Below are 13,496 nucleotides of genomic sequence, written 5' to 3'. Positions count from 1 at the left end.
ATCACAGTAATTGATTAGAAAAGATTTAACTATTCAAATGGGCATCCCTGGTGGCTCAGCTGGTAAAGAATCCACCTGCAATGCGGGAGACCTGGGTTCAATCCCTGGGTTGAGAAGATCCCCTGGAGAAGGGAACGGCTACCCACTACACTATTCTGGTCTGGAGAATTCCATAGACTGTAGAGCCCATGGGGTTGCAAAGAGTTAGACAGGACTGAGCGACTTTCACTTTCACACAACTACTCAAATATAAGAAATTTCATTATCCTTATACCTAATTCTCCTGTAAATCAAACAGCCAGTAGTGAGCTAAAGAACTACTTTGGATATAGGAGGCTGCAGAAACTACAATTCTAAAAACTTAATTGTTTCCTCCCTGTCAGACAGTTTTTCTTCAATTACTTCAGTTACTAACAAGGGCCTGCCATATGATATATAACTGCAAAGTGACATATAAGCTACACTAATAGGAAGCATAACACATTTACCCAAAAACACACTCATGAATACAAACTCACACTTACTTACCGATCACCACTGTTACAAAATTGGATGCTATCAACTTTATCCTAAAGAGAGGAGAAAACCAAACACAAAAGAAATCATCTACATAGTTTGTAAACAAACAAAGAGCCCACCCAGTTTTACAGTTAGAAGCACATTTGGTTTAAAGCAAGAGATCTGCACTTTTGCTGCTTAATCCTGCCATTCAAACATATATTGTATGTTTAAGAGCAAAGAACCTAACTACAAATCAAACCAGACTAAGATACAGCTTTTATCTCAAAGATAGACACATAGGGTTTAAAAAGAAAAAACAGCCTGCTTCTAAAATTAAACCTGTATTTACAATTAATTATATCTACAAAATTAATATGGATAGAAAGGGATAAAAAAGTTTAAGTAGCTGAAAACAAGTCGCATTCACTTGATTATGTGCAAAACAAACAAACAAAAATTTCTTTGAAAGTGATTCTGTTTTTTATCAAATAACTTCACAGAACTTCCTTAAGGAGAAAAAGATGACCTGACGGCTGACCAGTACTCCAGAACACTGAGAGTTATCTATCTTATAGTGCACGTTAATAAAACAGCATTCTAATTCCATGAGCTTGGTTAAGATAAACAGGCCCAGTTCAAACCTAATCCACTCCAATCAACTGTCACAATCAAATGGACCTGAAGCAGAAATAACCTCTGTAAAGCATTAGCACAGTAAGATACTGACAGGTGAGCCTGTCAGTGTCATCTTTCATCTTTAAACGCAATTCCTCCTCCATTTAAGTTAAAAGTAAAGTCAATAATGGTTACTGAGACTATATACCAACAAGAATATTAAAAATTTACTTAATTTTAAAGCATGAAGACTTACAGTGTGACTTTCAAGTTCTGCGATTTTTTCAGGTGCTTCAAAACCCAAAAAATACATTCTGATTACATGATCAGTACTACCTGTGGCTAGAAACATACCACCTGAAACAAAAATTTTAAGTTTTAAAATCCAGTTTGTAACAAATGCCTTAACCAAACTTCTATATTAAGTAAGCTCTCTATGCCAAAAGTAAATTCATCTCAATAGATCCATCTCATTATATAAAGAACTTTTAAAAATTAACATAATATATTGTGATGTTATGATTTTTAGAAGAAATTTGTATTTGGTCTTCATCCCTGTTTCTGGCTGAACTCCTAAAACCCTTAGAATTTCCTAAGTGAAATGATACTGCTGTCTTGATTTTCATATAACAAACCCATTTCAATCACACCAGACTTTATGTTAATAAGGTAACTTTTGAAAAGCATATGAAGAGGAACCAGCCATGTGATAGAGATTGGGAGAGAGGGCTGGGAGAGAGCTGAATCCATCCTTATGGCCAATTAGTTACCCAACTGTGCCTGTGTGATGAAGCCTCATAAGAAACCCAAAGGGCAAGACTCAGAGAGCTCCAGGTGGATGAAAAGGAGGAGATCAGAGAAGAATAGCAGGACTGGAGAGTCCTCCTTCCCAGAGACTTTATCCTAAACATCTCCTCCATCTAGCTATTCCTGAATTATGTTCTTTCATAATAAACCAAAAATCCACTGAGTGAAAGGACTTCTGTCAGCTGCTTCAGCAAATTAACTAAATCCAAGGAAGAAGTTGTGGGAACCTCTGACCTACAGCCTGTCAGCAGAAGCAAGGTGACAACCGGGTCTGAGGCTGGAGGTGGTCTGGGAATCTTGTAGGACTGAGCCCGTATTCTGTGCAGTCTCACACTATTCTCTAGGTAGGCAGTGTCAGAATGGGGTTGAACTGTAGGACGCCAAGCTAGTATCAGAGAACTGTTTGGTGGTATTATAGCAGGGGGGGGGGGGGGGGGGTTGTACACCTCAGATGACACTTAATTTTAAAAAGTTAATTCAATCTGGAAATGTTTATTATCTCCCTCTGTCATACTGGTTGTGACAAGGACTAAGACGCTGCCACTCCAAAAATGCATGAAAACAGGTTCTGCTCTCTAAATCCCTTTACAGTCCTAGGGGATCCTGGTGACTTAGATGGTAAAGAATCTGCCTGCAATGTGGGAGACCTGGGTTCAATCCCCGGGTCAGGTTCCATCCCTGGGTCAGGAAGGTCTTCTGGAGAAGGAAATGGCAACCCACTCCAGTACTCTTGCTTGGAAAATCCAATGGACAGAACAGCCTGGTGGGCTACAGTCCACGGGATCACAGAAAGTCAGACATGACTAAGTGACTAACACTTACACACCTAAACATAGCTATGGTATATGAAGTTCACTTGTTCGTATTTTCAGACTTCTATGGGGGAAAATCTTTGACCTCTCCCCAAAACAAAGGTTACCACACAAGTCCACTGTACAAAAAAAGAAAAAGAGGAATAATTTCACAAGATGTGTGCAAAACAAACCTAAACTCCCCAAAACCAGCAATTCAAAGAAAATCACAATCTTGGCTTATCATACACACAGGGCACATGGCAGAGGAATTGCTCATTTGGACACTTTAAGCGTCCTTTTTGACAGTTCTCCTATATCCCTGGCTCTGATTACTATGAAAAATCCAAGAAAGTCAGAATGGGGAAGATAAGAAAAAGGCTAATTAACATCACAGGTTAAATCTAATGAAATGAACATAAGTCATTCACCATCTATCTGATAAAGGCCATTAGCCATCATGTGGTTGGTTGCTCAAAAAAACTAAAACAAAACTAAGAAAAAAACACTAAAGGTATCTTACCAACACTAAATGAAGAACACAGCATTTGAACACCTGGTCTAGGCTTTTCAGTGAACTTCAGGGGACGTGGACTAGAAAAGAAGAACATGTTGTTTTAAAATACACATTAACATGGTTTAACATCCTGGAAGTTTCCATAAGCCTCTTATCCTTATTTCATCAGAGGGCAGACAGAATGAAAACCACAATCACAGAAAATCAACCAAACTATCACATGGACCACAGCCTTGTCTGATTCAATGAAACTATTAGCCATGCCATGTAGGGCCACCCAAGATGGACAGGTCATGGTGAAGAGTTCTAACAAAATGTGGTCCACTGGAGAAGGGAATGGCAAACCACTTCAGAATTCTTGCTTTGAGAATGCCAAGAAGAGTATGAAAAGGCAAAAACATGTGACACTGAAAGATGAACTCCCCAGGCCGGTAGGTGCCCAATATGCTGCTGGAGAAGAGCGGAGAAATAACTACAAAAAGAATGAAGACACAGTCAAAGCGAAAACAACGCGCAGTTGTGGATGTGACTGGTATTGACATAAAGGTCCAATGCTGTGAAGAACAATATTGCATAGGAACCTGGAATGTTAGGTCCATTAATCAAGGTAAACTAGAAGTGGTCAAACAGGAGATGGCAAGAGTGAACATCAACATTTTAGGAAATCAGTGAACTAAAATGGACTGGAATGGGTGAATTTAATTCAGATGACCATTTTATGTACTACTTTGAGCAAGAATCCCTTAGAAGAAATGGAGTAGCCCTCACAGTCAACAAAGAGTCTGAAATGCAGTACTTGATTGCAATCTCAAAAATGACAGAATGATCTGTTTCCAAGGCAAACCATTCAATATCACAGTAATCCAAGTCTAAGCCCCAATCACTAACGCTGAAGAAGCTGAAGCTGAAGCTGATTCTATGACGACCTACAAGATCTAAAACTAACACCAAAAGAAGTTGTTTTCATCATAGGGGACTGGAATGCGAAAGTATGAAGTCAAGAGATACCTGCAGTAATAGGCAAATTTGGCCTTGGAGTACAAAATGAAGCAGGGCAAAGGTTAACAGAATTTTGCCAAGAGAACGCACTGGTCACAGCAAACACCCTCTTCCAACAACACAAGAGACGACTCTACACATGGATATCACCAGATGGTCAATACCAAAATTAGACTGATTATATTCTTTGCAGCCAAAGGTGGAGAAGCTCTATTGCTTCTCGGCCTTCTGGCTAAGAGATCAAGTGCAAAGATGAAGAAACCCTATCCAGTCAGCAAAAATAAGACCGGGAGCTGACAGTGGCTCAGATCATGAACTACTTATCACAAAATTCAGACTGAAATTGAAGAACAGAAAATCACTAGACCATTCAAGTATGACCTAAATCAAATGCCTTATAACTATACAGTGTGATAAGTGACAAACAGATTCAAGGGATTAGATCTGATAGAGCACCAAGAACAATGCACAGAGGTTCGTGACATTGTACAGGAGGCAGGGAACAAGAAAAAGAAATGCAAAAAAAGGTAAAATGATTGTCCGAGGAGGCTTTACAAATAGCTGAGGAAAGAAGAGAAGCTAAAGGCAAAGGAGAAAAGGAAAGATATACCCATTTGAATGCAAGGTTCCAAAGAACAGCAAGGAGAGATTAAAAAAACTGTCCTCAGTGATCAATGCAAAGAAATAGAGGAAAACAACAGAATAGGAAAGACTAGAGATCTCTTAAAGAAAATCAGAGATACCAAGGGAACATTTCATGCAAAGATGGACACAATAAAGGACAGAAATGGTATGGACCTAACAAAAGCAGAAGATATTAAGAAGAAGTGACAAGAATACACAGAAGAACTGTACAAAAAAATCTTAATGATCCCAACAACCACAATAGTGTGATCACTCACCTAGAGCCAGACAACATGGAGTCCAAAGTCAAGTGGGCCTTAGGAAGCATCACTACGAACAAAGCTAGTGAAGGTGATGGAATTCCAGCTGAGCTACTTCAAGTCCTAAAAGATGACGCTGTGAAAAGTGCTGTACTCAATAAGCCAGCAAATTGAGAAAATTCAGCAGTGGCCACAGGACTGGTAAAGGTCAGTTTTCATTCCAATCCCAAAGAAGTGCAATGCCAAAGAATGCTCAAACTACCGCACAATTGCACTCATCTCACACACTAGGCAAAGTGAAGCTCAAAATTCTCCAAACGCGGCTTCAACAGTAAGTGCACAAAGAACTTCCAGATGTTCAAACGGGACTTAGAAAAGGCAGAGGAACCAGCAATCAAATTGCCAGCATCCACTGGATCACAGGAAAAGCAAGAGAGTTCCAGAAAAACATCTACTTTTGCTTTATTGACTATGCCAAAGCCTTTGACTGTGTGGATCACAACCAACTCTGGAAAATTCTTAAAGAGATGGGAATACCAGACCACCTTTCCTGCCTCCTGAGAAATCTGTATGTAGGTCAAGAAACAACAGCTAGAACTGGGCATGAAACAATGGAGTGGTTCCAAACTGGGAAAGGAGTACATCAAGGCTGTATATTGTCACCCTGCTTATTTAACTTCCAAGGAGAGGACAGACATCACACGAAATGCCGGGCTGGATGAAGCACAAGCTGGAATCAAGACTGCCGGGAGAAAGATCAATAATCAGATATGCAGAGGACGCCACCCTTATGGCAGAAAAGTGAAGAAGAACTAAAGAGCCCCTTGATGCAAGTGAAAGAGGAGAGTAAAAAAGTTGGCTTAAAACTCAACATTCAGAAAATGAAGATCATGGCATCCAGTTCCATCACTTCATGGCAAATAGATGGGGAAACAATGGAAACAATGACAGACTTTATTTTCTTGGGCTCCAAAATCACTGCAGATGGTGACTGCAGCCATGAAATTAAAAGACATTTGCTCCTTGGAAGAAAAGCTCTGACCAACCTAGACAGCATATTAAAAAGCAGAGACATTACTTTGCCAACAAAGGTCCATCTAGTCAAGGCTATGGTTTTTCCAGTAGTCATGTATGGATGTGAGAGTTGGACCACAAAGAAAGCTGAGCACCGAAGAATTGATGCTTTTGAACTGTGGTGTTGGAGAAGACTCTTGAGAGTCCCTTGGACTGCAAGGAGATCAAACCAGTTGACCCTAAAGGAAATCAGTCCCGAATATTCATTGGAAGGTCTGATGCTGAAGCTAAAACTCCAATACGTTGGCCACCTGATGCGAAGAACTGACTCATTGGGAAAGACCCTGATGCTAGGAAAGACTGAAGACAGGAGAAGGGGATGACAGAGGATGAGACTTTTGGATGGCATCACCGTCTCGATGGACATGAGTCTGAGCAAGCTCTGGGAGTTGGTGATGAACAGGGAAGCCTGGCAGGCTACAGTCCACGGGGTCATCAAGAGTCAGACACGACTGAGTGAGTGAACTGAACTGAACCTACTGGCTTTAGGCTGAAATCGAAGCTGTGATTCAAAAATCTCCCCAAAAACAAAAGCCCAGAACCAGATAGCTTCACAGCTGACTTCTATCAAACATTCAGAGTAGAGCTAATGCCAATCCTTCTGAAACTCTTTCAAATAACTGCAGAGGATGGAACACTTTCAAACTCATGGAATGAGTCCACCATCATCATGATACCAAAACCAGACAAAGACATCACAAAAAAAGAAAATTACAAGCCAGTATCACTGATGAACATCAACACAAAAATCCTCAACAAAATTCTAGCAAACAGAATTCAACAACACATTAAAAAGATCATACACCATGATCAAGTCGGGGTTATCCCAGAAATGCAAAGATTCTTCAATAAACACAAATCAATCAATGTGATACACCATATTAACAAACTGAAAGATCAAAGCCATATGATAATCTCAACAGATGCAGAAAAACCTCTTGACAACATTCAAAAGCTTATTTTGCCCATTTATGGGCATAGAACGAACCTACCTCATCATAATAAAGGCTATATACAACAAACCCACAGCAAACATTATTCTCAATGATGAAAAACTGAAAGCATTCCCTCTAAGATCAGGAACAAGACAAGGGTGTCCACTTTCACCACTATTATCCAACACAGATTTGGAGGTCTTAGCTACGGCAATCACAGACGAAAAAGAAATAAAAGGAATCCAGATTGGAAAAGAAGCAGCAAAACTCACACTGTTTGAAGATGACATCATACTATACATATAAAATCCTGAAGATGCTATCATGAAGTTACTACAGCTAATAAGTGAATTTAGTAATGTTGCAGGATACAAAATCAATACCCAGAAATCACTTGCATTCCTATATGCTAACAATGAAAAACAAAAAAGAGAAATTAAGGAATCAATCCCATTTACCATTGCAACAAAAAGAATAAAATACCTAGGAATAAACTTACCTAAGGAGTCAAAAGGCCTGTATACAGAAAACTATGAGACTGATAAAAGAAATCAAAGATGACATTAGCACATGGAGAGATATTCCATGCTCCTAGGCTGAAAGAATCAGTATTGTGAAAATGACTGTACTATCAAATGCAATATAAAGATTCAGTGCAATCCCTATCACGTTACCAAAGGCATTAGTCACAGAATTAGGACAAAAAATTTTACAATTCGTGTGAAAACACAAAAGACCCCAAAGAGCCAAAGCAATCTTGAGAAAGAACAATGGAGCTGGAGATATCAACCTTCCTGACTTCAGACTATACTACAAAGCTACAGTCATCTGGACAGTATGATAAAAAACAGAAAGATAGGCCAATGAACAAGACAGAAAGCCCAGAGATCAACCCACGCACCTATGGGCACCTTTTGACAAAGGAAGCAAGAATATACAGTGGGGCAAAGATAGTCTCTTCAATAAGTGGTGCTGGGAGAAATGGATAATGAAGAATTGAAGAATGAAATTAAAACACTTCCTAACACCATACACAAAGATAAACTCAAAATGAATTAAAGACCTAAATGTAACATCAGAAACTATAAAACTCTTAGAGGAAAACATAGGCAGAACACTGTATGACATAAATCACAGCAAGATCCTCTATGACTCACCTCCTACAGTAATGGAAATAAAAACAAAAATAAGTAAGTGGGACCTAATTAAACTTAAAAGCTGCTGCACAGCAAAGAAAACTATTAACAAGGTGAAGAAGACAACCCTCAAAATGGGAGAAAATAATAGCAAATGAAACAACTGACAGAGGATTAATTTCCAAAATACATAAGCAGCTCATTCAACTCAATATCAGATAAACAAACAACCCAATCAAAAAGTGGGGAAAAGACCTACACAAACATTTCGCCAAAGAAGACATATAGATGGCTAACAACACATGAAAAGATGCTCAACATCACTCTAAATATTAGAGAAATCTAAATCAAACTACAATGAGATATCACCTCATACCAGTCAGAATGGCCATCATCAAAAAACCCATAAACAATAAACGCTGGAGAGGGTGTGGAGCAAAGGGAACCCTCTAACACTGCTGGTGGGTATGTCAACTGATACAGCCACGATGGAAGACAGTATGGAGATTCCTTAAAAAAAAAAAAAAACTAGGAATAAAACTACCATATGACCCAGAAATTCCACTATTAGGCATATAGCCTGAGGAAACCAAAATTGAAAAAGACACATGTACCCCAATGTTCACTCCAGCACTATTTATAATAGCTAGGTCATGGAAGTTGCAACATGGATTGTCCATCAACAGATGAATGGATAAAGCAGCTGTGGTACAGTGGAATAGTACTCAGCCATAAAAAGAAACGCATCTGAGTGAGTTCTAACAAGGTAGATGAACCTAGATCCTATTATACATAAGTGAAGTAAGTCAGAAAGAGAAAAACAAGTATTGAATATTAATGCATGTAATATGGAATCTAAAAAGATGGTGCTGAAGAACCTATATGCAGGGCAGCAAGGGAGACACAGAGACCAAGAGCAGACTTACTGACACGGGCTGGGGAGGGGGAAGAAGAGGGTGGGATGAACGGAGAGAGCAGAACTGAAACATACGCACTACCACATGTAAAACAGACAGTTATGGGGATTTGCTGCATGACTCGGGGAGCTCAAACCAGGGCTCTGTAAAACCGAGAGGGGTGAGACGGGATGGGCGGTAGAAGGGAGGTTCAAGAGGGAGGGGACATACATGTATCTATGGCTGGCTGATTCATGCTGATGTATGGCAGGAAGTTAAAACAATGTTTTAAAGCAATTATTCTTCAATTAAGAATAAATTTTTTAAAACGATAACAGCTTTAATCTAGCATACATAAATGTTGCCATCTTACTTCTATAGTACCTCATCGTATACCAAATATTTCCACAAACGCTGTTATAGGTGGGTGGATGTGAGAGGACTATCTAACCCCCAAACTTACACGGATCCTAGTACACAGAAAGAGCAAGCCCACTAACCACTGTTCTATAACTGAGGTGATTAAAGCTCAGAGAGTGTAAGAGAACCCATTATCAAGGCCACAGAACAGGCTCTAAAACCACCAGATGATAGCAGGCTCCAACAGAAAAAGAAAGCAAGCTGCATATCTAACATTAAATTTTTAGCAGCCACATCTTAAGTAAAAAGATAAAATTAGTTTTAATCCATTTAACCCAATATATCCAAAATACCACAACAATGTTAATATGAGAACTTTAATTGCTTTCATAGTATATCCTTTAACTCTTCCATAGCATACTGGACACTTATAATAGATCTCAATTTGAAAAGTTTTCATCAAAAATACTTGATCTGTACTGAGATTTCATGAAACTTCTGGTTGAAAAACTAATTCACATACTCAAGTTGTTTAAAATATGCTTAAAAGTTCTATAATTACTGAATCATATCTGTTAGAAATTTAATAATTCGATTTCCTCAATTGCATCAGCCACAACCAAAGTGTTCAACAGAGATGTGTGGCTAGTGGGGTACCATGATGGGCAGTGTAGGGCCATAATCCAGGTCTGATTCTTAAATAATTCCTGCCTAAATTTCTGCCTGTGCATATAATTATGTATATTTCTAACATTTTTCAAAATATTTCACATACTATCACTCTTTCAAAAACATGTGACCACTAAGAGAGAATGGCTCTGCCCCTTTAACATACCCAAATATCTAAATGGTACAGTGTAAACAGCAGTCAATATGGTACATGTACTGTATGTATCAAAAATTAAGTTCAAAAGTACAAAGGCAAATCACAATACATAATTTCTCTTTATAATCAGATTTCATTTTTAGACTAAACTGTAACATCATGAAAAAAGAAAAAACTTACTAAATAATTACAGCCACTTACCTGAATTTCAAGGATTCTAAATCCCACTGCCAAAAACAAACAGTCCCATCAGCACCAGTGGAAACCATGTATCTTTGCGAGCCTTTCGCCATGGGGCTGAACTAAAAAGGAATAAAAACATTTACACATCAGTTTCCTGAGCTGCCACTAACATTACAGTTTAAGTTTTTCAAAGTTAATTTCAATTGACACTTTGAGTAACACGCAAGAAATCCAAAATACAGGCGACACTACAGTGAGACCTCATAACCAGTTAAAAAAAAGGAAAGTCAATCTCTAATTTATAATGTGATCTCAATAAAAGATTATTTTGGAAATGAATAAGAACGGTCAGAAAAACTTTTGTGAAGAGAAAGTAAAGATCTAGTCCTGTTGCTGTAAGACCTAACACAAAGCCTCAATAATTAAAACTATGGGGCACAGTATGTACATTATAACAGAAAGACCAACGGAAAACTGTGAAGTCCGAACTGGACCCTAATGCACAGGACATACAACAAAGGAGCCATCTCAGTCAGGTGGGGAAACGATGGACCATAAATGCATAAATGGTAAAGGGACAACTATGCAACAATCTGGGGAAAAATGGATCCATTCCTCAGACCGTAACACAGGATAAATTCCAAGTGATCAACATTTTAAATATTTAAATAACAAAACCATAAAAGGAATATAACAAAAGAATTACATTGTAACTTCAGAATAGGGTTAACACTTGTGTTTAACAAAGTTCCAACTGTGCTACACAAACAAGCTACAGAAAGGAAGATCCATTTGGTCCAGAGACATCCAAGGCAGCTTATAAAATAAGAGAAGGAATTATAACGAAAACAAGAAAAACACACTCAGCAAAGGAAGTAAGATGAACAAAACTACAAAAGTGAGAGGGAATGTGGTATGTGATAGTAACAGAAAGATCTACACTAATACTGAAGTTAACTCCAAACACATAAGCTCTTATTACTGTCAGTTTAATTATATATATAATCTAAAACCCTAAGAAATGATATTTGTTGCAGGTAGTCAATGTTTATTTCCATTTACCCATACACATTTTTTTTTAATTTTTCACTCCTTCTTACTACTCCAAGCCTGGGATCACATTCCTTCTCTGCCTGAAGAATACTAAATCAAATTCCCCTTAGTGCTGTCCCATTACTAAGAAACTCTGAATCTATCTGAAAAAGTGTTTATTACACTTCAGTGGATTTTCAATAGGTTCAGAATTCTGGACCTGCAGTCATTTCCTATCAGCACTCTCAGAAAAGCACTCCTTTGTCTATGAACCTCCACTGCTTCTACTGAGAAGCTGGCCATCAGTCTTGCTCCTTCGGTATTTTCTGCTCTGATTACTTTAAGATTTCTCTTTGTCTTTGGTTTTAAAACTTTTATTGTGGGACTTCCCTGGTGGTCCAGTGGCTAAGACTCTGCACTCCCAACACAGGGAGCTCCAGGTTTGATCCCTGGTCAGGGAACTAGATGCCGCATGCTACAATTTAGACCCAGACCAGTTAAATAAACATTAAAAAAAAAAAAAAAAACTTTTATTGTGATGTTCCATAGTTGTAGTTTTCTGTATATTTACTCTGTTCAGGAACCTTAGCGTTTCTTCAATCTGTGGCTTTATTTCTTTAGTGTATTTTGCAAACTTCTCAGCTATTATCACTACAAACACAGCTTTTGCTTCATTCTCTCCTTCAGGAATTCCAGTTACACATATGGTACATATATATGTATACACATGTGGAATCTTTTCAGCATTTCCTCTCTATTAACCTCTTTTGGTACATTCTAAACTCTTCACTCGGTGCTTCCATTTGTTTCTTTTCTCTGGCCTCACTGCCAACTCATTAATTCTCTCTTTGATTTCCTCAGGAGAATCTAGTCTGCTGTTAAAACCATCTACTGAACTACTAAATTCAGTCGTACGCTTCAGTTCTCAAACTTCCTTTTTACTAATTCTAGTACTCTGATGAAATTTCATCAATAGCTCATTTTACTATGCATGGATATTTCCAAGATATATCCTCCCCAACCCTACAAGTCTGTCAAAATGTCTGCCAAGCTTCTCAGTCACCTATCAAACTGCTAAATGCCTTCAAATTCAAGCTTCCTCCCTCTGGGCTTTCCATATCTTGGCTACATAATTTCTATGTTAGTACTTCGTGAAATGGAATGGAAATGGAAACAATGACAGTCTTTATTTTCTTGGGCTCCAAAATCACTGCAGATGGAGCCTGCAGCCATGAAATTAAAAAGACGCTTGCTCCTTGGAAGAAAAGCTATGACCAACCTAGCATATTAAAAAGCAGAGACATTAACTTTGCCAACAAAGGTCCATCTAGTCAAAGCTATGGTTTTTCCAGAAGTAATATATGGATGTGCGAGTTGTACCACAAAGAAAGCTGAGCACTGAAGAACTGATGCTTTTGAACTGTGGTATTGAAGAAGACCCTTGAGAGTCCCCTGGACTGCAAGGAGATCAAACCTGAAGGAAATCAGTCCTGAATATTCACTGGAAGGACTGATGCTAAAGCTGAAACTCCAATACTTTGGCCACCTGAGGTGAAGAACTGACTCCTTAGCAACGACTCTGATGCTGGTAAAGATTGAAGGCAGGAGGAAAAGGGGACGACAGAGGATGAGATGGTTGGATGGGATCACTGACTCGAGGAACACGCGTTTGAGCCAACTCTGGAAATTGGAGATGGACAGAGAAGCCTAGCATGCTGCAGTCCACAAGGTCGCAAGGAGTCAGACATGACTGAGCGATTGAACTGATTAGTACTCGGGATACTTTTTCACCTTCATCCAACTTTTCTATTAATAGTTTCCAGCTATGCATTATGTCTCTTACTCCCCAAGAATGTTACTTGATACTCTTAGACAAAAGGTTCTAACTCTAATCCAGTTAGTCTAATACTAACACTATTGAGAATGTAAATTATAAGTGA

The 13,496-nt window shown here is 38.6% G+C and overlaps 1 protein-coding gene across 1 annotated transcript in view; it reads right to left on the bottom strand.

Annotated features, from left to right (window-relative positions):
• Window positions 1-13,496, bottom strand: part of BRWD1 (bromodomain and WD repeat domain containing 1) — a 123,563-nt gene that overhangs the window by 84,714 nt on the left and 25,353 nt on the right. Inside the window, exons 9-12 of the mRNA XM_061167568.1 lie at window positions 10,543-10,643; window positions 3,238-3,308; window positions 1,373-1,473; window positions 529-569 (exon numbers count right to left, since the gene is read on the bottom strand). Of these exons, the coding sequence (XP_061023551.1) occupies window positions 529-569; window positions 1,373-1,473; window positions 3,238-3,308; window positions 10,543-10,643 (314 nt within the window). The remainder of the gene's footprint in view (window positions 1-528; window positions 570-1,372; window positions 1,474-3,237; window positions 3,309-10,542; window positions 10,644-13,496) is intronic.

This window comes from Dama dama, chromosome 19, assembly GCF_033118175.1.
Source record: "Dama dama isolate Ldn47 chromosome 19, ASM3311817v1, whole genome shotgun sequence".
Lineage (NCBI taxonomy): Eukaryota > Metazoa > Chordata > Mammalia > Artiodactyla > Cervidae > Dama > Dama dama.
Note: the sequence above shows the minus strand (reverse complement) of the source record. Positions and strands in the feature narration are given on the sequence as shown.